The 25,967-nt window shown below is 41.1% G+C and overlaps 2 protein-coding genes across 2 annotated transcripts in view; both read left to right on the top strand.

Annotated features, from left to right (window-relative positions):
• Window positions 1–13,768: 13,768 nt before the first annotated feature.
• LOC306872359 (zinc finger protein ZIC 2-like) lies at window positions 13,769–16,604 on the top strand. Its single transcript, XM_079420873.1, has 3 exons — window positions 13,769–15,109; window positions 15,517–15,680; window positions 15,790–16,604. The coding sequence occupies exons 1-3, from the start codon at window positions 14,182–14,184 to the stop codon at window positions 15,976–15,978; spliced, it is 1,281 nt and encodes a 426-aa protein (XP_079276999.1). The 5' UTR covers window positions 13,769–14,181; the 3' UTR covers window positions 15,979–16,604.
• Window positions 16,605–18,047: 1,443 nt separating this feature from the next.
• LOC306872796 (propionyl-CoA carboxylase alpha chain, mitochondrial-like) overlaps window positions 18,048–25,967 on the top strand; it is a 51,622-nt gene continuing 43,702 nt past the window's right edge. The window contains exons 1-6 of the mRNA XM_079421637.1: window positions 18,048–18,148; window positions 19,101–19,175; window positions 22,470–22,517; window positions 22,706–22,774; window positions 25,396–25,509; window positions 25,766–25,819. Coding sequence (XP_079277763.1) covers window positions 18,095–18,148; window positions 19,101–19,175; window positions 22,470–22,517; window positions 22,706–22,774; window positions 25,396–25,509; window positions 25,766–25,819 — 414 coding nt within the window. The 5' untranslated portion in view covers window positions 18,048–18,094. The remainder of the gene's footprint in view (window positions 18,149–19,100; window positions 19,176–22,469; window positions 22,518–22,705; window positions 22,775–25,395; window positions 25,510–25,765; window positions 25,820–25,967) is intronic.

The raw sequence follows: 25,967 nt of genomic DNA, 5'->3' as shown, positions 1-25,967 counted from the left end.
ATCAGTAGAATCTCAGTGTGATATGATGGACCTCAGAGAGTGTTTATGCTCCAACCCTCTGGCTTCACTTTGTTTATGCAAAAATATCATACATAAATGGTTTATTCTCACATATGCTTTAAACTAAACGTCTAATGAAAGTACTTCACCACTTCTTTTTTTCTCAGTTCTGAGGCAAAACTGCAGTGAAGCTTGTAGTTTCAGAAGCAGTTGTCATGTCATCTCCTAGCCGTGAACCAGACATTTAAAATAAGCATCCCATATAGTTTCCACTGTGCAAACCCATAATAACCTGGAAAGAAATTGGCATTATGACCTGAAACACAGCTAGAGACTCCATTAGTGTACTCTTTGCCTGTGGCTCCAGCATTAGTCTGTTAACTTGTGGTTATGTGAAGATAATGCTGAACTAAAGGCTATGAAACACTATTGTATTGTCCTCCGTCACCTGTTGTCCACAGATGCCCGGCGGGTGAGAGCCTCCTCCGATGTGGATGGCCTAAGGCCATGTATCGTCCATCCTGGTAACCCTTCTCTCTATAGGCATTGTTCCCTGACCTTTAGCCTCTTCAGAGCTTCTTCGGCCCGATCATCAGTTCTTCTGTCCCCCCTTCTTTAGCTGAAACTCAGTCGACGGGGGTCATCATAGATATCTTGCTGTGAGTGCTGTGACCTGGTCATTTAGCAACAGGTGATAAAATTATGAGGAGAATTGATTCTTCACTTGTGATTCGCAGTATCTGAATAGTTTAAGAGACATATTGATATTGTGTGATTTGGTGTGTTGTTTACTATGATATTCAAAGGTTTTAAATCGGATCAGAAAGTCTTAAATTCATAAAGTTATGGCACTGAATGTTGCATGCATTGCAAAAAAAATTAACATCTTCCTTATTGTTTTTGTCTTGTTTTCTGGTAGGGGTGAATTCAGGTTAAAAATGTCCCAGTTTACCTGAATTCACCTCAAATATCGAAGCATCAAGATACTGTACATTTACTTCAGATGCAAAATGAACAAACAAAATCTTGTTCATACTTAAAACAAGAACAAATATCTGTCAGTGGTGTGTGAAAACTTGTTCTTCCTTTTAGAGCCCATTGGCAGATATTTGTTCTTGTTTTAATCATAAACTCAATTTTGACCGATTTCACAGAAAACAAGACTATTTTCTGTCACTTTGCTTCTCAAGTAATTTATCTTGATTTAAGAATCTATAGCCATTTGCACAATACAGAGGAAGAACACAATATGGTTTGAAGCTGCTTTTCAAACTTTCATTTTTTAAACTTTTTTTTTTTGTTGTAAAATTAATTAAAAGCATCAGAGATAATTTATATATAGATTTCAAACTTTGAAGCGTTGCTGATACAAGACATTTACATTTAGAGACAATATGTATTTTGTTCCTTTTAAATGTCTGTTTGTTTCTTAATGTCATTATATCGTTTTAAAAAGGTCATAAATGTCTTAAATTTACCTTCATGAAACCTGCAGAAACCCCAAATTGTGGAAAAATAGGTCATAAAGATATTATAACACTTTTTTTGATATAGTTAAAAATTGTTTAATAAATAATAGGCTAACATGTTCAAAAAATATTCAAATTGATCCAAATGGTATTATTAGACCGTAATATTGATTGAATGTTACATATGTTGATTTAGATGTCATAGCACCACATTCCCTCCATCATCATTATAATCTCTCTCAAATCTCCCCCCATGGTGAAAAGATCTCCTGAGAACTAAAAATATTGAATCTGTCCCCTTCGGTCTGTGTGCCTCTGTCTCCAACAGAGAGCATTAATTGAAGCTGGTCCCGCACTTATGGTCACTGCTATGAAGGGTTATGGTCAGATGATCATGGCTGCCACAATTGAGCATTACAATGATTCAAGCTGGATTGTGTCTGGAAGAAAAGAAAAAAGCGTACAGCCTATTTACAATGTATTTTATGAAAAGTCATTTTGTTGCCTTTAGGAGATTTGTATTTAATATGCTAATATATATATTTTTTGAAATTCTAACAGCTTTGATCTGTAATACATAACTTGTACAATCTCAAATAATTTCAAGTTGAACAAACAGACTGTAACAGAAGGACCAGGCTCCTCCCAGAGCCAGTTACCCCGATCCACTTCACCTGACTTTTAATCACCTGCACCTCATTATCACCAGCCACATTTAAGCTCAGTCACCAGAGTCACCAGTTGTCCGATCTTGGGATTGCTACCTGGACCGTCTCTGCTCATCTAGAAGCTGAGTATAGCTACCAGTTAAGACTTACCTGTTATTACTTACCTTTTGTCTTGTCATCCTCCAGTCATCCTCTTCTCCCGTTCCTGGTGTCCGTGTGTACGCTCGTTCGTCTCGGCCACTCTGATGCTGACGCTCTACTGGATCTGTCAAAACAGAGAGACGAACGGTTACTGTGACATTCACCTCACGTTAATCTCAATTAATACTCAATTAGTAATCAATTGATACTCACCAAGTCTGAAGACTCTTCACTGCTGCTGTGTGCTGCTCACCTCATTAATAAACACCGTGTGATTTAACTTACCTTCTGTGTCCGACCAGTTCCGTTACAGAAGATCGGACCACGACGGCTACACCATGAGTGTTAACGACCCATTTCAGGAACTGGTCAACACTTTGAAAAGGTTATTAGCCCATCTGGCTTCACCATCGCCACCGGTCTCTGTTACCGCACCCGTCACTTCCGCCACCACCACTTCTTCGGCAGTAATGTACGCCAGTCCCATGGCCCGACCAGCGCCCTATTCAGGTGATCCCGAGGAGTGCAATGGCTTCCTTCTACAATGTACTCTAACTATTGACTTACATCCTCCGATGTTCCTGACCGACCAGGCGAAGATAGCGTTCGTGATCACGTCGCTCACAGGACCCGCATTGAGATGGGCGGAGACTATTCTAAGTCAAGCCGGACCCGCCACCCGCACTTTTGCCCAGTTTCTCGCCCATTTCAAAGAGGTGTTTAGCAGCTCTCCTGGTGATTCTTCAGTTGGAGAACAGTTATATAAGCTTCGACAGGGTAACATGACTATTCATCAATACGCCCTGAAGTTTCGCACCCTCGCGGCCGCGAGTGGATGGAACGAGCCATCACTGATTTCAGCTTTCCGGCAAGGCTTAAATTCCCGCCTGAAGATTCATCTGGCAGCCTACGATGACACCTTTGGGCTAGAGAAGTTTATTCAACTTGCCATCCGCTGCTCCAACCGTATGCGGGCCTGTACATCGGAGACCACGACCGTTACAGCCATTGACACTCCTCCGAGCCACCAGCCAGAGGTTAGACCCATATCTGAGCCTATGCAGACTGACACTTTCCATTTATCGTCTACAGAAAGACAGAGGCGAATTACCAATGGGTTGTGCTTGTATTGTGGAAGTTCTGACCATATGATTCAGTCCTGCACCCTTCGTCCGCCCAGGCTTTGGGTGAGTGGTATGCAACCTCACATACCCAAGATGAACCCTTTAACTACTTGTGCTAACATTGTCCTTGTAAATCACCTGATGCCAGTCACAGTCCTCTTGGACTCCGGTTCAGCGGGGAACTTCATCTCGGGGAAACAGCCGGCAACTCCACCTCACACCCATTGCAACCGAAACCACTTACCAGATCCAAGCCATAACAGGTACTCCACTCACACGTCGCCATGTAAAATATTGTGTCGGTCCCCTGTTGCTACGAATGGGGCAGCTCCATCAGGAGAGTATTCATTTACTGATTTTAGAGGAATCCACTGTAGACATTGTTTTGGGTCGACCCTGGCTGGTAAAGCACAATCCAGTTTTATCTTGGACCTCTGGAGATGTTCTGAAGTGGGGTACTAACTGTTTCCCTCAATGTTTCCCACATATGCCAAAACCTTCTCCACGTCCATTTGTTGAATTATCTGTGCAGGCCACGTCCATAGAGAGCCCTGTGGAGAAACAATCTGTGGAGGTTCCACCCGACTACGAGGCTTTCCGGGATGTGTTCTGTCCCAAAAGGGCATCTCGGGTACCACCTCATCAGCCATGGGACTGCGCAATCGACCTAGTTCCGGGTGAACCAGTACCACGGGGTAAAATTTATCCCCTATCACTTCCCGAGCAGAAGCCGATGGAGGAGTATATTGAAGAGGCACTCAAACAAGGTTACATCGTCCCTTCCACTTCCCCTGCTGCTTCGAGTTTCTTCTTCGTGGCCAAGAAGGATGGAGGGCTCCGTCCATGCATAGATTACCGTAAGCTAAATCTCATCACTGTTAAATATCGCTATCCCCTTCCTCTTGTCCCTGCAGCTTTGGAACAACTTCGCGGTGCCACCATATTCACCAAACTGGACCTCCGCAGGGCGTACAACCTCATCCGCATCAGAGAGGGGGACGAGTGGAAGACCGCCTTTGTAACCCCTACTGGGCACTATGAGTACCGGGTTATGCCCTATGGGCTTGTCAACGCCCCATCTGTCTTCCAAAGTTTCATGCATGAGGTGCTCCGGGAGTTTCTTCATCGGTTTGTAATCGTCTACATTGACGTTTTGATCTACTCCCGGAGCCTGGCCGAACATCGCCACCACGTTGCGGAGGTCCTTCAGCAGTTGCGGAAACACCAGCTCTACCTCAAGGCAGAAAAATGTCTATTTCACCAACCATCAGTACACTTCCTTGGATATATCATCAGTCACGGTGGCATCCGCATGGACAAGGGGAAGGTGGAAGCCATCACGTCCTGGCCCCGACCCACCACGATCAAGGAATTGCAGCGCTTCCTGGGTTTCTCAAACTTTTATAGAAGATTCATTGCCAACTATAGTTCGATCACAAGCCCCCTCACTGATCTCCTGCGAGGAGGTAAGAAGTCCCTTGCCTGGGATGTGAGTGCCACCAATGCCTTCAACCGTCTCAAAGAAGCCTTCACTACCGCACCACTCCTCGTCCACCCCGATCCAGAACTGCCCTTCATCATAGAGGTGGACGCATCAACAACTGGAGTAGGTGCGGTATTATCTCAGCGGCAGGGGAAGCCTCCCAAGCTCCATCCATGTGCCTTCTCCAAGAAGCTCAGCCCGGCGGAGAAAAACTACGACATCGGCAACAGGGAGCTTCTGGCCATCAAGCTTGCCCTGGAGGAGTGGAGACACTGGTTGGAGGGGGCAGTTCAACCATTTCTCGTGCTCACAGATCACAAGAACCTCGAATATCTACGAGATGCCAAACGATTAAATCCACGCCAAGCAAGATGGGCATTGTTTTTCACCCGTTTCAATTTCCAAATCTCCTATCGACCAGGATCTCATAACGCCAAGGCAGACGCTTTATCTCGTCTTCACACCGAGGAGGAGTCTCTCGAGGAGCCCGAAGGTATCTTGCCCTCCAACATCATCGTGAGCCCTATTGCCTGGTCCTCTCCTCCAGTGGTCTCTGACACTCCTCCTGCCAATCCGCCGGGCTGCCCACCGGGCCGTCAGTATGTTCCCAGGACACAGCGCACTTCCCTCATCCACTCCTCTCACACTTCACTTGGTACTGGTCACCCAGGGGCCAACGCTACTCTCTCGCTGCTAAGCGATCGCTTCTGGTGGCCGAACATGGCCAGGTATGTGAGAAGGTTCGTTCAGGGCTGCCCAGACTGCACCATATCCAAAAGTTCCCGTCATCTCCCTTCAGGCAAGCTGGTGCCCTTACCCATTCCCAACCGCCCGTGGTCACACCTAGGAGTGGATTTCATAACTGACCTACCACCCTCCGACCATAATACCTGCATCCTCGTCATCATCGACAGATTTTCCAAATTCACCCGTCTCGTTCCTCTGCCCGGGCTCCCCACTGCCATGCAAACCGCAGAACTCTTATTCAATCATGTATTCCGTTACTACGGCCTCCCCGAAAATATAGTCTCGGACAGAGGCCCATTCATCTCCCATGGAAGGCCTTCTTCGCTCTCCTAGGTGTGACCATCAGCTTGACTTCAGGTTACCATCCTCAATCAAATGGGCAGACTGAACGCAAGATCCAGGAGATTGGGCGCTTCCTGAGAACCTTCTGCCATCGCCTCCAGAACTCTTTCAAGTCAAGTCAAGTCTGCTTTATTGTCAATTCTTCCACATGTACAGCACATACATACAGAGAATTGAAATTGCGTTACCCTCAGACCCTTGGTGTAAACAGTTAACATTAAACGCGTTCAAATACAGATAATACGGTTTAAACATATGTACATACAACTCTATAGCTATACAAGTAAGGACATTGTAGAAAAAAAATAAAGAAATGGATAAAGTGGCATAAGGCGCATGGCAGATAGTGCAAACCAGTTAAATAAAAACAAAACTGTGCAGATATATTTGTAGTGCAAAAAGAGCTTATCAATCTGAGAACATTGTAGAAAAATAAAAATAAAGAAAAGATAGATAAAGTGACATAAGGCACATGGGGGTTCTCATAGTGTCAGAGTTCAGTGTTGTATGGGGTAAGAAGAGGGGAGTGGGGGCAGGGACGGGAGGGAGTTCAGCTTCCTGACAGCCTGATGTATGAAGCTGTCCTTCAGTCTGCTGGTCCTCGTCTGGAGACTCCGCAGTCTCCTCCCTGATGGCAGCAGACTGAAGAAGCTGTGTGTCGGGTGGGTGGGATCACCTGCAATGCGGAGGGCTTTGCGGGTGAGACGGGTGCTGTAGATGTCCTGGAGGGAGGGGAGAGAGACACCAATGATCACTATTCTCTCACTATTCGCTGAAGTGACTTGCGGCAGGATGCGTTGCAAGCGCCATACCACACAGTGATGCAGCTGGTTAGGATGCTCTCGATGGTGCCTCTGTAGAAGGTGCACATGATGGGGGTCGGGGCTCTGGCTCTTCTGAGTTTGCGGAGGAAGTAGAGACGCTGCTGTGCTTTCTTGGCCAGTGCTACAGTGTTGTTAGTCCAGGAGAGGTCCTCTGTGATGTGCACACCCAGGAACTTGGTGCTGCTCACTCTCTCCACAGTCGCACCGTTGATGGTCAGAGGGGCATGCTGAGTGTGTACTCTCCTGAAGTCAACAACAATCTCCTTCGTCTTCTCCACATTCAGAGAGAGATTGTTGTCACTGCACCACCCGGCCAGGCGGCTCACCTCGCTCCTGTAGTTTGTCTCATCTCTGTTGCTGATGAGACCCACCACAGTTGTGTCATCCGCAAACTTAATGATCAGGTTAGAGTTGTGTGACGGTGTGCAGTCGTGGGTCAGCAGAGTGAAGAGGAGGGGGCTCAGCACACATCCTTGGGGGGCCCCAGTGTTCAGTGTGATGGTGCTGGATGTGTTACTGCCAACCCGTACTGCTTGAGGTCTCCCGGTCAGGAAGTCCAACAGCCAGTTGCACAGAGAGGTGTTGAGCCCCAGCTGGACCAGTTTGTGTGTGAGCTGTTGAGGGATGATTGTGTTGAATGCTGAACTGAAGTCTATGAACAGCATCCTGACATATGAGTCTTTTTTGTCCAGATGTGTGAGGGCTGGGTGGAGGGCAGTGGCGATGGCATCATCGGTCGAGCGGTTGGACCTATATGCAAACTGGAAGGGGTCAAGTGAGGGGGGGAGGACAGACTTGATGTGGTGCATGACTAGCCGTTCAAAGCACTTCATGAGAATAGGAGTGAGTGCTATTGGACGGTAGTCATTGAAACAGGATGGAGATGACTTCTTCGGGACTGGAATGATGGTGGTAGCTTTGAAGCATGTGGGGACAACGGCCTGATTTAGCGAGATGTTGAAGATGTCTGTGAAGACATTAGTGAGTTCCACTGCACAGTCTCTCAGTACACGCCCAGGAATGTTGTCAGGACCCGGAGCTTTGCGTGCATTGATCCTGCTGAGGGACCTACTCACGCTGTCCGGGGACAGCGTCATCACCTGGTCGCCGGGAGGAGGTGGAGTCTTCTGTGCAGTGGTGCTGTTTTGTGCCTCAAAGCGAGCAAAGAAGGCATTCAGCTCGTTCAGAACTCTTGGAACCAGTTCCTAGGCTGGGCCGAGTACGCCCAGAATTCACTCCGTCAATCTTCTACTGGACTCTCTCCCTTCCAGTGCGTACTCGGTTTCCAGCCTCCATTGTTCCCCTGGTCCGGAGAACCTTCCAATGTGCCTGCGGTCGACCACTGGTTCCGAGAGAGCGAGGGAGTCTGGGACTCAGCACATCACCACCTGCAACGGGCTGTACACAGGCAGAAGATCGCCGCCGATGCTCGTCGTTCAGTAACACCCACCTATCAGCCTGGACAGAAGGTATGGCTTTCCACACGAGACATTCGGCTACGCCTGCCCAGCCGTAAGCTGAGTCCCAGGTTCGTTGGCCCCTTCACCATCTTGGAACAGGTCAACCCGGTCACTTACAAGCTTCAACTCCCTGCACAATATAAAATTCACCCTACTTTTCACGTCTCCTTACTTAAACCATATTACCCTTCTGTTTCCCCAGAGCCTGGTCCGACCGAGGAACCCCCTCTCCCACTCATCATTGATGATGGAGCCATCTACAAAATCCGAGACATCCTAAATTCCCGGCGTCGTGGTGGGAGACTAGAATACCTCGTGGACTGGGAGGGGTCCTGAGGAGCGCTCCTGGATCCCCAGAGACGATGTTCTCGATCCCAGCCTTCTGGATGATTTCCACGCCACCTATCCTGATCGTCCTGCACCTCGAGGCCGAGGCAGACCACCACGACGCCGAGGTCGGCCCTCAGGAGTGGGCCATGGAGGGGGGGGTACTGTAGCAGAAGGACCAGGCTCCTCCCAGAGCCAGTTACCCCGATCCACTTCACCTGAGTTTTAATCACCTGCACCTGCACCTCATTATCACCAGCCACATTTAAGCTCAGTCACCAGAGTCACCAGTTGTCCGATCTTGGGATTGCTACCTGGACCGTCTCTGCTCATCTAGAAGCTGAGTATAGCTACCAGTTAAGACTTACCTGTTATTACTTACCTTTTGTCTTGTCATCCTCCAGTCATCCTCTTCTCCCGTTCCTGGTGTCCGTGTGTACGCTCGTTCGTCTCGGCCACTCTGATGCTGACGCTCTACTGGATCTGTCAAGACAGAGACGAACGGTTACTGTGACATTCACCTCACGTTAATCTCACGGATTGATACTCACCAAGTCTGAAGACTCTTCACTGCTGATGTGTGCTGCTCACCTCATTAATAAACACTGTGTGATTTAACTTACCTTCTGTGTCCGACCAGTTCCGTTACACAGACACAGGGTGAGTTGAATAGAGTAGAGTTGAATAGAATAGAATAGAATAGAGATGTTTTTTTTTTTTTTTTTGGATGTTCCCCAAGGGCATAAAAATTCATATGGTTGTCGTTTTAACCATTTTCTAGGTTTAATTTGTTGGTTTTATTACTTTATTAAATGTATTCACTTATTCATTAATGATGCATTGGCATTAAATTGTTCAAAAGTGTCAGTAAAGACATTTATATGTTACACATTTGTGACCCTGGACCACAAAACCAGTCAGTCAAAAATGATCGATTTTTCTTTTATGCCCAAAATCATTAGGATATTAAGTAAAGATCATGTTCCATGAAGATATTTTGTAAATTTCTTACTGTAAATTAATAAAAACTTAATTTTTGATTAGTAATATGCTTTGCTAAGAACTTCATTTGGACAACTTTAAAGGCGATTTTCTCAATATTTTAATTTTTTTTGCACCCTCAGATTCCAGATTTTTATTCTATCCTAACAAACCATACATCAGTGGAAATCTTATTTATTCAGCTTTCAGATGATGTATAGATCTCAATTTTGGAAATTGACCCTTATGACTGGTTTTGTGGTCCAGCGTCACATATTTCTAATCAAATATTAAGTTTTGATATATTTAAGCTAGGAAATTTACAAAATATCTTCATGGAACATTGTCTTAAGTCAGATCAAGTCACCTTTATTTATATAGTGCTTTTATTTCATATTAAATAGGAAAATAGTGTGTAAATAATCATTGAACTCAGTGATTTAATATCGAAAAATCAATAATTTTGACCCATACAATGTAGCTATTTTTTGGCTATTGCTACAAATATACCAGTGCTACTTATGACTGGTTTTGTGGCCACATATAATAATCATTTTAAAATGTGTTAATAAAGGGAATAAATTGTACAGCTTCTCTCTAGACTTCTAAATAGACAGTTGTTAATATTTTAAAGTTTATTGAATAATGAATACATTTACTTAATATGAATACTTAAAAATATAAGTGCAATTATAATTATATATTTACAAAAACATATAGATGACATTCTATCACAAGCTTGTAATAAAGATAGTGGACTGCGGAAACCCCACCGTGCCGGAGCTCATACACTCCTGAGAAATGCAGGTGGGACGAGGCGGTGACGCCTGCTGCTGCTGTTTTCAATAGGACCAAACACGCTTCCCTGTTTCTCCCTGCAGTGGTTCTGTGCCGTCCTGTCTATCAGTGCTGATATATGCTAAGCCCTCCAAACTACCCTTTATATATATGGTTGCCATAGCAGCATTATTCCTGCATGGGGAGTAGCAACTTCAAATGATTGTAGAGGCTTTTGGGGTTTGAACCTCAAAAATGTGTGTGCATGTGTGTCTTTGAGAAAAAGGGACTGAGAAAAAAAGAGATGAACTGTGATTATGAAACACTTTTCGTTGTATTTATGCAAATTTGCCAGATGCAAATGTCAGATTTCCCATAAGCAGACTGTCAGAGTTCTGCTGAATGCTATTATTTTAATAGTTACGTTCATACCATTATTTTTGGCTAACCAACCCTCAAATTACAGCTGACTGGACGTCTTTTCTGTCCTCTTTTGATTGACCTCTTTTGATTGTCAATGTTTAGTCAAATAGATGCCATCTTATTTTCTTTTGCACAACTAGATGCATCAAATGTAAGATTCAGCAGATGATGCAGCCGAGGAAAGATTTGTTTGTTTTTCTGCAGAAGTCTGTAGCTGTTTTGTTTTCTGTCATAAGGGGCTCCATCCCTTCTTCTCTCTCTTCATTTTCTGCTGCTCACTTTGAAAAAAATCTCCAACCCAAGGAGTGAATGGAAAAAAAGGGCTTTTGTATTTCTGAATGGCAGAATTTCACAACTTTAGAGTTGAGGTTCCCCCACTGATTTTTCCCAAACTTTTTTTTGAGAGAGAGAGAGAGAGAGAGAGAGAGAGAGATCTGGTTGACAGTGCAGAAACGTTAAACAGCATATGGGTGATTCAGCTCATTAGTGCATCTTGTACAGACTAGTTCATTGAATGATGAGCTCATTTACACACACACATGCGCGCATGCACACCGTATAGTAGTTGTGCACTCAAATATGTGGGCATGTTTGTGTGGGTTGACACGTTTTGCTTATTGGGACATTTTGCACCTTTTATTCAATATCAGGATGCCGTACAGTGATTGTCGGAGACGCCATTTAACAGATCCGGGGAATCATTATCCAAATTTACAATTTACACAGATAGCCCTTAAACATCAATTAATTTGTGCGAAATTGAGTTTATGCTACAGTTGTTTTAAAACTTCTGGTGACTAGCCGTTCACGTTAAACTGGCATCCTTCCAGGATTTGCAAAATTTAAATAAACAATCAAACAAACTGACCACCTGTTCCATAGTTCTTGTTCATGACATCAACTCAGCCACAAGGTTTTGTTCATAAAAAGTTTTCTCTCCTTTTAGGCTATTAAAGCCTTTAATTTAGTCTCTAAAGAAACATATTTATTCATAATTATTATTCAAATGCTTATAGCCTATTATTATTTGAAGAATGTAATTTTTAAAAAATATAAATATAAACAAAATACACATTTTGAGTTTTTAAATCCTCCTTCTTCGTCACTGATAGGCTATACATTTTTAATTTCACAATATTGAGCCACAGTGGGTAAAATATAGCCTACTAAATGTCTTTAAATATGTGCCTAAATAAAATACTTCAAATAAATCACATCTGTAAAATATTTTAGATTAAGCCGATGTTGTTTTAAAAAAGGGTGGCGGTAAATTATTGCAGTGCACTGAAAAACCTCTAAAAATAAGAGCAATATTTTAAAACCTAAAAGTGTTTCTCATCAAATTTCGTTTGAAAACAAGTTGCCATTAACGACATTGCCTTATAAAATATCTCTGAAACAACCAAACAATCTGGTTTTAATTTTAAAATCCAAAAAATAAAAATGTATTAAAATGTAAAGACAGCAGTTTTTTATTGAATAAGCTCATTTATTAGGCTAGTCTGGCCTCTCTCTTGAAAAGTTTAAATATGTTCAAAACGGTTGACTGGGCGAGAGATTATGACGTGCTCGTGATAATTGATTTAATTAATATATTTTGAATTCATTTACAGGTCAGTTAAGACCATTTGTTGGCTGACATTTAAATCTTATTTTAAGGGCGTCCATTTCATTTTGTGAAACCTGACGGGAAATATCACCTAAAAACATTTGTCGTTTCTTTATAAATCTCATCCTTCGAGGAATAGCCGAATCAGCGCAAAATAATTCTGGTTTCTGAATGTCTTTTTATTATGTGAGCATGAGATGTTTTAATTGAGCAGTGGAGTAAATGTTTGTTCTGTGGTGAAAAGGGTCAGTTGTTCCCTTCTAACCTCTTGACATCTGTGTATCCGTCTGTGTATGTCACCAATTCAAGACTGGCCACGTAAATATGTGTCTAAAGGTTAGATCTCCTCTGAAGAGGAACAGCTCCTCCACAATGGAGACACTTCCCATCTCACCGCCGTTGTCAGGACAACCCGAGCCCATAATAAGTTTCAGTTCAAAGCCGGTGACTTACCTCTTTACAGCACTCTCATGTCCCTTCCTTCCTTCTCTTTGACTGCTCATTCTGAGACCTAAGGCTTGAGCCCTTGTCCAAATAAGCTATTGACAAAAGTGTTCGTTTCCGGAGACGCTGCAGAGAAGGACAAGTGTTTTCTATCAACTCTGATTCTGTCAAAGATGATACAGCACAACAAGGTCCAATATACTTCTTAAAATAGGTCAGAAGATCAAAAATGAACACTGTGCTGGATTCGAGTTCAAAATGATTTATAATAGGAAATGTTGATCTCGTAAAAGTGTTATATTTAACAGCTCAAAACCTGACTTTACAAAACACAAAAATAATTAATCACGGGGGGGGGGGGGGGGTTTGTGAAATGGTAAAAAAAAATAACTTCCACAGCTCGATTTAGGGACCAAAATGGTTTAGACATTTTCGTTAAATATTTCATTTATAAAGATCAACCTAAAACGTTTTATGCTGTGCATTTTGGTTATGAACCATAACGCACTCGCGCGCACTGCACAAATCTGCACCCAAACCGATGATATAAACATTACAATATTATTCACTGCTGTGCTGTAAAAGCATAGCCTACGCTAGTTTATAGTAAAAGCTTCAAATAGAATGAGCTCGCAAATGAAACTTCCACTCAGGAAAATATTTATGTCGCAGGGAGCTATTCATCGAATCTGTTCAGATGTTTTGCAGAAGTAAATAAGAGTGTCCTACAAATTTATCTTATAACTTACTAAAGATGTGTTTAATACAGTCACTGCATTCAAACCAAATAATGGCCTAATAATAAATAATATTGTAATACAGTGTTTTTCATTTAATTTATTTTTCCCCCTCACTTCCAGCACAGATTATTCTCTCTTAAAGGCGTAAAACTGGGCGGAGCCACAAGAACCGTCAGCCCTGATTACTCACGGTGAGTAAACGTTTGATTGGACGAGTGAACAGGATTTGGGAGTTACACAGACCAATGGGATTCTTAGATTTGGGAAACGGGGTTACTGTCGTGAGGGGGCGTGGGGTGCCCTGGAGAGACCCCAGAGATAAGCGCAGTCAGGAGCGCAAAAACACTCAGTTGGATGCAAGACGCACAGAGAACCTGTGCAACCGCTACTAGTTTCACTTTGGCGCACTAATTGTACCGATGTACAAACTGTGTACATTTTTGCAGTTTTTCCATCGTGTCAAAAGGATTTATTTGATTTGACTCTAACTTCATCAGTTGGTATGAGTTTTAATTATAGCCGTATTACGGGCAATTAACAGCCACTCATTTTATTCATATCCTACTTTTGTTTTATTTTTAAACGCGGGTGTAGTCGCATCTTGCAATCAAAAACCGTGGTGATGTTACTGGATGCCGGCCACCAAATCTCTGGTTTAGGGGTTGGCACGTTCACAAGGCATCACTCGGCTGTGAGCGAGACGCAGGACAGAGATATGAGTTTCATGGAATCGGCAAACATGGGCGCGTTCAAACTGAACCACACCGATTTGTCCCCGGGCCAGAGCGCAGCTTTTGCGCCCCAAGCAACCAGTTATTCCGCGGCCGCTCTTGGAGCGCATGCGGCGGCGCACGCTGCCTCGTACGCCACTTCCACCTTTAACTCCACCAGGGAGTTTCTCTTGCGTAGCCGAGGCTTTGGGGATTCGACTCCGGGCAGCGGCCAACACCCCATCTTCAGCTCCACAGCAGGGCCTCTCCATCACTCGCACCCAGAAGGTCAGGGTCACCTACTTTTCCCTGGAATCCACGAGCAGCACGGGTCCCATCACGGCTCTCCAAACATCCTGAACGGGCGCCTTGGATTACCCGGTGAGGTTTTCGGGCGAACGGAGCAGTATCACCAAGTGCCCAATGCGCGGGCCGATCCTTATGGTCAATATGGCCTAAATATGGGTATGAACATGGCGCACCATCCCGGCGCATTCTTCCGCTACATGCGACAACAGTGCATCAAACAAGAGCTCATTTGTAAATGGATCGACCCGGAGCTTGGTGATCCAAAAAAATGCTGCAGCAAAACTTACAGCACCATGCACGAGCTGGTCACGCATGTGTCCACGGAGCATGTCGGCGGCCCAGAACAGTGTAACCACGTCTGCTTTTGGGAGGACTGTCCACGGGAGAGCAAGCCATTCAAGGCGAAATACAAACTGGTGAATCATATCCGAGTGCACACGGGAGAGAAACCCTTCGCGTGCCCCTTCCCGGGATGTGGCAAGGTGTTCGCGCGCTCAGAGAATCTGAAAATACACAAACGAACACATACAGGTGATTATTTATTGAAGTTCTTTTAAACATGGCTTTTTATTGAATGGCGCAGTACTTTAGTTTAAATGGTCATTTCAGTTTCAAAGCTAGAACTTTGATCTTGCACTTAAGTAGGCTAATAACAAACAGCACTTTTTGCATACACCCCTTACACATGGATGTCTCATCAATCGCTAGACAAGTTAGTTTAAGATTAGAAATCCTATAGGGATTTTTTTTATAATTAAAATCGGATGCTTTTGTAAGTGTGAATTGCTCTTAAATTTGAATGCGTAAATTGGTAAGATTGCGCCATCACCCCTTTTTGAGAGAGTAGCTGTAGTAGTAGCATTCATTCATTCTTTGTGTAAAGTTCTAACCAGTGTGGTAAAACATGCACACAAATAGAAAATATTGTTGTCTTTCAGGAGAAAAACCGTTCCTGTGTGAATTCGACGGCTGTGACAGGCGTTTCGCCAACAGCAGTGACCGGAAGAAGCACATGCACGTTCACACGTCTGACAAGCCATATCTGTGCAAACTGTGCGACAAGTCTTACACTCATCCCAGCTCCTTAAGGAAACACATGAAGGTGGGAATTCAAATCATGTGACAGCTATTCTCTGTTCTCCAAGCTATTACCTTGCATATCATAGTTTAGTCAGAATCAACCGATTCCAAGTGTTTGCTGTCTTTTGTAGGTTCACGAGGATCAAGTTCCGGTGGTGGACTCCTCTCCCGCTGGAAGCTCTGGGTACGAGTCCTCCACTCCCTCCAGTTTGATCTCTCCGTGTTCAGAAACGCACAGCACCATGTCGCCGGACTCTGTCGCGCTCAACAGCAGCGGCCATGGCACCTTAGCGTCCAATTTTAGCGAGTGGTACGTTTAAGGACTCGTTTAAGAACTGCTAATACAAGAAAACATTATTTGTAAATAGTAAACGAGGATTTATGTTGTCAGCATGTCGAAGATTCAGTGTTGCACTGTGACTCAAGGAAAAGTAGCCTATTATGTGACTAAAATGAAGGTTGTTTTCTTTTATGAAGAATAAAATGTGCTTTGGTAATTTGCCAAAGAGGAAGGATGGATGTATTTTTCTGACTGTATAAATGTCGTGTCAAGTTACGATGTTTTCCTGATGATTCCTGTCATTAGACTATATTTGATTGTCTTACCATAAAAGTATTAACGGGGATCCTAAGTGCCGAAGTCAAATGTTGTGCGTTAAAATGGACACAATTCTGTGAATGTATATTATTGTAAGAATCATTTCCATGCATGTTACAGATATCTGGAAATTATCCACTTCGAGTAATTTTGAGAAAAGCCTCTTGTTTTTAAATTATGGTATAGCTTATACTTGATTAAAAAGTACAAAATATTTATGAAAAACTCCTCGACTAAAATGTGTACAAAAGTGTTACCTTTAAAGTGTTTGTACGTTGTTATTCAGTTTTAAGATGTAAATTTTTGATAACTAATGCCAAACCGTAAAGAAAATATATAAAGACAATGAAACAAAAAATAAAACCAAATGTCTCATTCGTTAATTGACAATTTATATGGGACCCATATGAACGGGGGTGGGGCATATTTCAATATATGAAATATTAGATTATTATTATTATTGTGAAAATCTTGCCAGTTATTCTTCTCCAATTATTACACTTGACGAGTTCAGCTGCGAAAGCTTCTAAGTGCCATCTGAAATGTTCTTCTCAGGCTCTCATGTGTAGGTTCAGTAAATTCACTTTAATGGCAATGAATAGGTTCTTTTATTTGACATTAAAGTGAAATAACTGAAGGAGCCTGGGAAAAAAAAGCTAAATTTAAAAGAAAATTTCAGATGGCACTTAGAAGCTTTTGCAGCTGAACTCTTCACTTCTTTTTTCCATTACATGCTGCCCCACGAACACATTAATATGCAAATTAGATACATCGTAGATACATTGTATATAATGGGAAAACCCTCTTATGGCCATTTTTACACATATTGCATAAAGCAAAATGGCATATCAAATCATTCTGTTACATCTTTCATGACATAGTTGAGAATCATTTTTATTCAAAGTTTTTTTTTTTTTCCTTATTTATGTCTATTCATGTAATTTTATTTATTTATTTTAAAATTGAGTCCTGGTGTCCTCGACAAAGGACATAGCATAGCATAAAAAAAATAATTCTTCAAAATGTTTATTTTCCATTTCTTTCTTATGAACGAATACTAAATTCACAAAGCTTTTTTATTTTTAATTTGTTTCTGGGTCCCAGGAGGATATGATAAGAACTATGATTCATGACCTATAATGACATAACGACTTATATATTACTCTTTGTGTTTATCTTTGGCCGGGGTTTTTTTTTTTTTTTTTTTTTGCACATCATGATAGCTAGACTACATTCACAAACACAAATGGTCTGAAAGTCCTCATACAAAAGTACTCGAGTCCTCAAAATAGTTTCAGGTAGTAGCTGTATGATTGCCTTTACATTTTCAATAAAAAAATAAATTAGACATACCTATGCATACAATATGTTATTTTCATCATCATTTGCAGCATTGGTTTCCCGAATGTTTACTTTCAGGAAAATGTGTCAATACAAAACAAAGAAATTAAAATAATAATGTGATGAACAATAATACCTACTCGATAGTTTAATCTGTTCCAATTATAAACCATTTTAATGCAATACATGGCAAATAAAATAAATAAATTGCCAAATAAATGAATTGAAATACATAAACCTTTAACTACTGCCACCCATTTTAATAAAATATATATAAAAAAAATTAATGCATAGTCATAATTTAGGTTTTCGTGCAGACTCAATAGAATAGCCTTCAAGGTCACGGTTTTAATTAGCAGCCTTTAGTGCAACTTTCAGCTGTTGTGTCCCCCAGCTTCAGTGCACATCTGATTGGTCGAGAGGGCAAACACCCCCAAACTATGAGTATTTCGTCATAAGAGCGCGCCGCCCTGCTCTCAACGGTAGCTGCGGTTATCATGGCGGCTTACAGAAGCGCTGCAGGTTTCCACAGAGTTTTGCATGCTGTTAAGGTGAGCGTTTGGTATATGAAGTCGCTGCTTGCAGGAAAACAATTCATATAACGAATCTGCTGATTTGTCAGAATTTTGTACACAACATTTCTTTGTTATCGGACTAAGCGCTCTGACTTGTCTTAAAAGATCCGCAAGAGTATTCACATGAAGTATCACGATACACGGACAGTTTCATTGATTTGAAACTGTCAAGTATTATTTATGAAACATCACTTGCTCCTTATAAGTATATGGTGTGTCCTTTAGTTGTTCTCGTTGAAGAAATAACGACCAGAGGTCTTTATCATTGATGACTGTGAACTCAATGTCAAAATGATTTCATGAAGTGTTTATCTGATGCAGCTGTGCTGAACATAATTTAAAGACGTTTTGTCTGTGCAGCGAACATATATTGAATATTTGATTAAAAGGTTCCTAATAATAAGATCTTTGAAAGCAGTTTATATTGTTGTTTAGATCTAGTTTCCACTTTTATCAAGGACTCTCAGTCAGTCGGATTCTTTTTGATGATTGAAACTGAAAATCACAAAGCCATGTTCTACTATTAGGACGTTTCATTCAGACATATGAATTAAACACAAGTGCCATTGTTGTTCAGAATCATATTAAGACAATTATATTACTCCCTTGATATATAATTAAGAGTCGATGGTGCTGTCGTGTTATATTACTGTAACTGAACACAATGCAAGGGGTGCTAAAACTTTTGTGACTTGTTTTGAAGTTGTAAACCAGAGGTACCCAAATGTTTTATTATGAAGGGTCTGAAAGTAAATTGCCTATTATATCCATTTATATTATACTAAAATATAAAATGTATATATTTTTTAAAACAGATTCCCTTATGTTTTACATTTCAATGCAAAAGATGGATAGATAATAAATACCTCTGTTAGAAACAGTTTCATTCAGTCAGTGGTGATGACCGCATCGTCTCTCTGTGTTTTAGCATGTCTGTTTTAGCAAGCAGAGATGCGGTGTTATAATCTGCCGGTACTCTACAGTACATGATCCAAATGAGAAGGTAAGTCTGATTATAAGAGTGTTTGATATTATTTTCTTTACTTGTGCATTCTTGTTTCCTTTCCTAAATCTTAGAGCATGAACACTGTACTATGGTTCTGTGCAATTGTTGTCTGTCAGACTGTATGATAGGATCCAAGTGAGACCTACGGTAAAAAACATAGCACTTTGTGCAGTATCAACTGTCTTTTATGCCAATTGACATGTCCTTCATGATGAAAGAGGAAACCATTGATTTCTGTGCCATATTAGCAGTGATTAAAGCCCTGCGAACACTGCAGAGCTACTTAACTGCATCTGCAACCTAGTTGTACACTATTGGTCAAAAGATTTTTGTAATGTTTTTATATAAAGTCTCTTTTGCTCACCATAGCTGCATTTATTTGATCAAAACTACAGTGAAAACAGTAACATTGTGTAATATTATTTAAATAACATTTCTACTGCCATTACTCATGATCATGTGACGCTGAAGACTGTAATGCCTGTTGAAAATTCAGGAACACAGAAATAAATGACATTCTGACATTCACACAAAAAACAGTAATAATATTTGTAATATTATTTCACAATATTACTGTTTTTACTGTATTTTTGATCATATAAATACAGCCTTGGTCAGCCAAAGAAACTTCTTTTCAAAAACTTTTAAATCATTTAAAACTTTTTACTCGTGCCTATACAAACATTTGTCTACATTAATCTTTAGAAGCTGATATTCAGAGGATTTAGTTTATCATTAGCGTTAGATATTTCTACACAATTGTTGACCATTACATAACCCTATCATATTCATACATATATATATTATTTATAATATATATACATACACATACAGTGGGTACGGAAAGTATTCAGACCCCCTTCAATTTTTCACTCAGTTATATTGCAACCATTTGCTAAAATCATTTAAGTTAATTTTTTTCCCTCATTAATGTACACACAGCACCCCATATTGACACAAAAACACAGAATTGTTGACATTTTTGCAGATTTATTAAAAAAGAAAAACTGAAATCACATGGTCGTAAGTATTCAGACCCTTTGCTGTGACACTCATATATTTAACTCGGGTGCTGTCCATTTCTTCTGATCATCCTTGAGATGGTTCTACACCTTCATTTGAGTCCAGTTGTGTTTGATTATACTGACTGGACTTGATTAGGAAAGCCACACACCTGTCTATATAAGACCTTACAGCTCACAGTGCATGTCAGAGCAAATGAGAATCATGAGGTCAAAGGAACTGCCTGAAGAGCTCAGAGACCGAATTGTGGCAAGGCACAGATCTGGCCAAGGTTACAAAAAATTCTGCTGCACTTAAGGTTTCTAAGAGCACAGTGGCATCCATAATCCTTAAATGGATGACGTTTGGGACGACCAGAACCCTTCTTAGAGCTGGCCGTCCGGCCAAACTGAGCTATCGGGGGAGAAGAGCCTTGGTGAGAGAGAGGTAAAGAAGAACCCAAATATCACTGTGGCTGAGCTCCAGAGATGCAGTCGGGAGATGGGAGAAAGTTGTAGAAAGTCAACCATCACTGCAGCCCTCTACCAGTCGGGGCTTTATGGCAGAGTGGCCCGACGGAAGCCTCTCCTCAGTGCAAGACACATGAAAGCCCGCATGGAGTTTGCTAAAAAACACCTGAAGATTCTCTGGTCTGATGAGACCAAGATAGAACTTTTTGGCCTTAATTCTAAGCGGTATGTGTGGAGAAAACCAGGCACTGCTCATCACCTGTCCAATACAGTCCCAACAGTGAAGCATGGTGGTGGCAGCATCATGATGTGGGGGTGTTTTTCAGCTGCAGGGACAGGACGACTGGTTGCAATCGAGGGAAAGATGAATGCGGCCAAGTACAGGGATATCCTGGACGAAAACCTTCTCCAGAGTGCTCAGAACCTCAGACTGGGCCAAAGGTTTTCCTTCCAACAAGACAATGACCCTAAGCACACAGCTAAAATAACGAAGGAGTGGCTTCACAACAACTCCGTGACTGTTCATGAATGGCCCAGCCAGAGCCCTGACTTAAACCCAATTGAGCATCTCTGGAGAGACCTAAAAATGGCTGTCCACCAACGTTCACCATCCAACCTGACAGAACTGGAGAGGATCTGCAAGGAGGAATGGCAGAGGATCCCCAAATCCAGGTGTGAAAAACTTGTTGCATCTTTCCCAAAAAGACTCATGGCTGTATTAGATCAACAGGGTGCTTCTACTAAATACTGAGCAAAGGGTCTGAATACTTAGGACCATGTGATATTTCAGTTTTTCTTTTTTAATAAATCTGCAAAAATGCCAACAATTCTGTGTTTTTCTGTCAATATGGGGTGCTGTGTGTACATTGAGGGAAAAAAAATTAACTTAAATGATTTTAGCAAATGGCTGCAATATAACAAAGAGTGAAAAATTGAAGGGGTTCTGAATACTTTCCGTACCCACTGTATATCTCTGCTTCCATAGGCTGCAAACTGTTGCTGCATTTCCAATAAAAATGAATGGTTTGGTTGGTGAGAGTGATGAGTAGTCAAGATGACGGACATGTTGACATGTTTGGAGCAGTAGAATGAGGTATCTACATATATCCATAGAGGAAACAAGGAAGTTATTTTGACAAACACCCCGTATATCAAGGTCAAGATTTTCTTGGCATACTCTCTCGGCCTCTACTTTCCCAAAAGCCTGTTGCAGCCATGTAGCTTTGATGTTTCGTTCTCCCACAGTTAGCCTTTGCCTGGAGGTGTGTGTTTGTTGTGGGAGTGGAGGTGTAGCAATATGAGCAAATGGGGAAATATGCTTTGAGTTTAGGAATGCGTTCTTGAATACACATGGCCCTAGGCTCATCTTGACAACATGGTTTATAGGCAGACACTTCCTTCAGTTTTTCCATAAATTGTTTACACGTGGCAGACAACATTAGCAAAACCTCATGCTTTGATCTTTAAGGCACACAAACATCCACCTTAACAGCCAGAATCATCTAGATCTCCCTCGTTTTAAACTTGTGTATGTTTCACTTCATGGAATAGATAACAGGAGGTAAGTAGTTTTTGTACCTGAGACAGTTTAATTATGATCATCCAGTTTTATATTCAGTTCTGCACTTAGAATTTGATCTCAAAGGTCTTTATCTCTTCTCTCTTCTTGTCATCTAAAAAGCAGTGTGTGTTGAACAGCTTTCACTTACAGCTAAATGAGTTGAGCTTTAGTCAGTGTTAGAGACACACATTGTGGACAAATCAAATGTGTTGACAAAACAAGTGTCTTAATCGCCCTGTTCCCTTTTCCTTTCCACAGACCTTTGATAAAATCCTCATTGCAAACAGAGGCGAGATCGCCTGCAGGGTGAGTGTGTGTGTGTGTTCTTCACCAGGAAGGTTCCTTTCAGTGTGTTTAACTCAAAACATTAGATTTGTCTTAAGTCCTAGATGTATGATCTTTACATGAAGTTCCATAATGTCTTTTACCTTTGGTACATTTTTACTACTAGAAAATGAAAAACATTCATATTCATTCTTTGTTTCCATTCACAGGTGATTAAAACATGTAAGAAGATGGGCATCAAGACAGTCGCAGTTCACAGCGATGTGGACTCCAGTGCGGTGAGAGAAATGAATATTCAGATGTACCCTAAAAATGGACAAAAACATTGAGGTTAAAAAGTCTGAAAGCACATTGATTCAAAAACTAATTTGAAGCTGAAAATCATTCTTGTTAATTCTCACTAATTAAGATTCACTCATGTTTTGCTGAAAGGTAAAGAACCGCCATCATGTGATTTCAGTAGGACAAAGCTGTCTATTCAGCAGATGTTACTGGACAGCCTTGCTTTTCATATCACTAAGCGTTACATTTTTTGATCCTTTCTCACCAGGAAGCAGGTTAGAATTTCGGCCATAAGAGTTTCTGCTCCAAGAGTTTATTGGTTGTCATTATGTTTTAAACTATTCTGTTCTTGAAGAATGCTGATAAACAAACAATTAGTTAGAATTTATCTTCCATGGAGGAAAAGAAGTCATACCGATTTGGAATTTCATGGAAGTCTTAACAGATTTTTTAAAACTATACATTTTTATTTTTAACTTCTTATTAAAATGGTTATGCTGTTAATATAATTTCATTAAAATTCTTGTATTAAATTAGAAAAATGCAAACTAGAAACATCTTAATTTCTTTTTGGCCCCACTGTTTGATCATTCATTAAAAACTTCCACATATCAAAGAAGAGATTACTAATACAACAGCTCGTATATGCTGTACATGAAGACTATGAAGCATTTGAAATGAGTAAAAAAAATGGGCTGAAGCAGGTTAGTCATCTGGAGGCATTCTAGTACTAATATCTAAATTAGACCCCACTACACTTTTACAAGCATTGCAAGATAAACTAAAGCTTTTGCTCCTCTCAACTTTATCTTTCCATGGAGTGTAATCCTCTGTTGCCGTGATTGATAGCTGTCAGTTTTCACCCCCTCCTATTCCATATGCATGAGAGTTTGATAGAGGCAGTGTTTTAAACTCAGCTCGTCCCCCTGCTGTGTTCTGTGCTGGATTGTGGGAATGATGGGGGGGTTAGAGGTGGGGATCTTTTGCATTTGATTTGCAGCTTCCAAAGAGCATCTAAATGAAGATGTTTAAACAGAGCAGTGGGGGGTAATCTGGACTCTGTATGGGGGAACAAATTGACATTAGAAGTCCATAGACTGACCCCCAGGAATGACCAACACATTCCTAATGCTGAATCTTTTTTCAACTCGACTTTTTATCTTTTCTAATGTCATTTTCTGAAACATAATGAAAGAGAAATTAATTTATGTAGTAATTTAGTGTCTACATTAAAGTGTTCCATTAAAAGCAAACAGGACCCACAGGTTGTTTCACGTCCTCTCTAGTTAACCGGGTCGGTGCTGACGGAAAAAGACGTTTATTAGCCTCCTGAAACAAATGGCAGGGAGCCGTCAAGTTTTGCGCTGCATTAAAAGGCTCAGACAGAATACTCATTAAACTCACTGTCAGTGAAAACACATCTAGAGATTTTTCTGTGCGATTCAAAACCAAGTTGTTTTTTTTACTTCATTTAAGAATTTTTTTTTTTGGTAAACAAAACGAATTTACAGTCAGTTAAAAATAGTTACATAATCACTTCTTCAGTAAGATGATCCTTGAAGTCAAGTTGCAGTATGTGGCTGCTTCAGTCCTTTGGACTCATTTGAGTGTCTTGCAAGCTCCTCCACCCCTGTTTGCATCACCCTCATTAAATGTGAGGGAAAACGACTTTGTGTCTCCCTTTTTACACGTGTTGAAAACATTAGCAGAGAAGCAGCAGTTGGCTAGCGAGTCTTCTCCAAACCTCCCCTGTTGATGCAGTTGTCATCCCATTGTGAGGTCTGTCACTCCGTCAGCTCACTGTCACAGTTGCTTCACACCATGTGTGACGACATCTTGGCCACGCAGACAACTGACTGGCATTTACAACAGTGAAAATAAGTGTTTAAAATGCAGAGTTTTGGGTTAAAATCTGGTACAATCATTACAACTCACTGAAAATCAGACTATGAAAAACAAAAACTAGAACACACAACTTTTTTTGTCCCACATAAACTGTTATTAGCAGTATTGTAGGTTATAAGCATTTAAAAAAAACAAAAAATGAAAAAACATTTCAACATTTTAAATGCATCTGTGTAAAAGTACTTTTTTGCTTGTTTTCCTGAAGGTCAAACCGTAAAGCATGGCACTAGTAACACCAAGATCGTGGGCTCGATTTCCAGCAAACTAAATGTTACAAATGTATGCCTTCTAGGCAGTGTAAGTTTCAGTAGTTAAAAGTATTTGCCAGATGCATTAATTTAATGCCATTAGAGGGTAGTTAAAGAAACTAGCTTTAAAAAATGCATATAAACATTTCAGGTCTGTTCAGCTGCCATTTAATAATTAAATAAGTGGGTCAAATAAACTTTTAAACATCATAATAGAAATTCTGTAAGTGCATAATGCATCAAAAAATATATATATATATTTTCCCCATTCTGTGCATTTGCCATTAATAATGAAAAAAGCAGGTCAAATTGCAGGAATGTTAATGACCCCTAAATGAGAAAGTCACAAAATGTGTAATACTTAAATCATTAGTTAACCAGTTTTTCCGACAGTTCAAAAAATGAAACGTGATATGAGGATTTCGACTTTGACAATTTTCCTGTGTGTTTTCTCATTCTCTCAGGTTCATGTGAAGATGGCTGATGAGGCTGTGTGTGTTGGCCCTGCCCCTACAAATAAAAGTTACCTGAACATGGATGCTATCATGAACGCCATCAAGCAGACTGGAGCACAAGCTGTGAGTGTGTGTGTGTGTGTGTGTGTGTGTGAGTGTGTGTGTGTAAGGTAAGGTAAAACGCAGGGGACTTTAGCACAGTTGGAGCCTAATCCATGTTGGTGTAAAGAAGGTCATATATTATTAACATGGTGCCCTGGACAGTGTTATTATCTATAAACTGAGTTGATGCAATGAAGCTGTTAAATGTCACCTCTATAAGATTAATTCTATGGATGCATGTAGATAAATATTTTTTTTCTCTTTCTCTCTCTTATAGGTTCATCCTGGCTATGGATTCCTGTCTGAAAATAAGGAGTTTGCCAAGAGACTGGTGAGTTTGCCTTTTCCTTGAAAGAGAAAGAAATGTGGATAGTTAAAGAAAATAAATATTTAAATGACTTGAGTTGAGTTGGGGGCAGAGTAGCCCCTTCACTTATTGTTCTACATCGGCCAGTGGCCCTCCCACACACACACACACA

Source organism: Barbus barbus, assembly GCF_936440315.1.
Source record: "Barbus barbus genome assembly, chromosome: 7".
In the NCBI taxonomy this organism is placed as follows: Eukaryota; Metazoa; Chordata; class Actinopteri; order Cypriniformes; family Cyprinidae; genus Barbus; species Barbus barbus.
This window is presented reverse-complemented; position numbering and strand designations above follow the sequence as displayed.

Bases quoted from the DNA above. Each gene is read 5' to 3' on its own strand.
- LOC306872359 (XM_079420873.1), top strand. From the start codon at position 14,182: ATGTTACTGGATGCCGGCCACCAAATCTCTGGTTTAGGGGTTGGCACG. The intron at 15,110-15,516 runs GTGATTATTTAT...GTTGTCTTTCAG, and splicing joins ACACAAACGAACACATACAG to GAGAAAAACCGTTCCTGTGT. The intron at 15,681-15,789 runs GTGGGAATTCAA...TGTCTTTTGTAG, and splicing joins CCTTAAGGAAACACATGAAG to GTTCACGAGGATCAAGTTCC.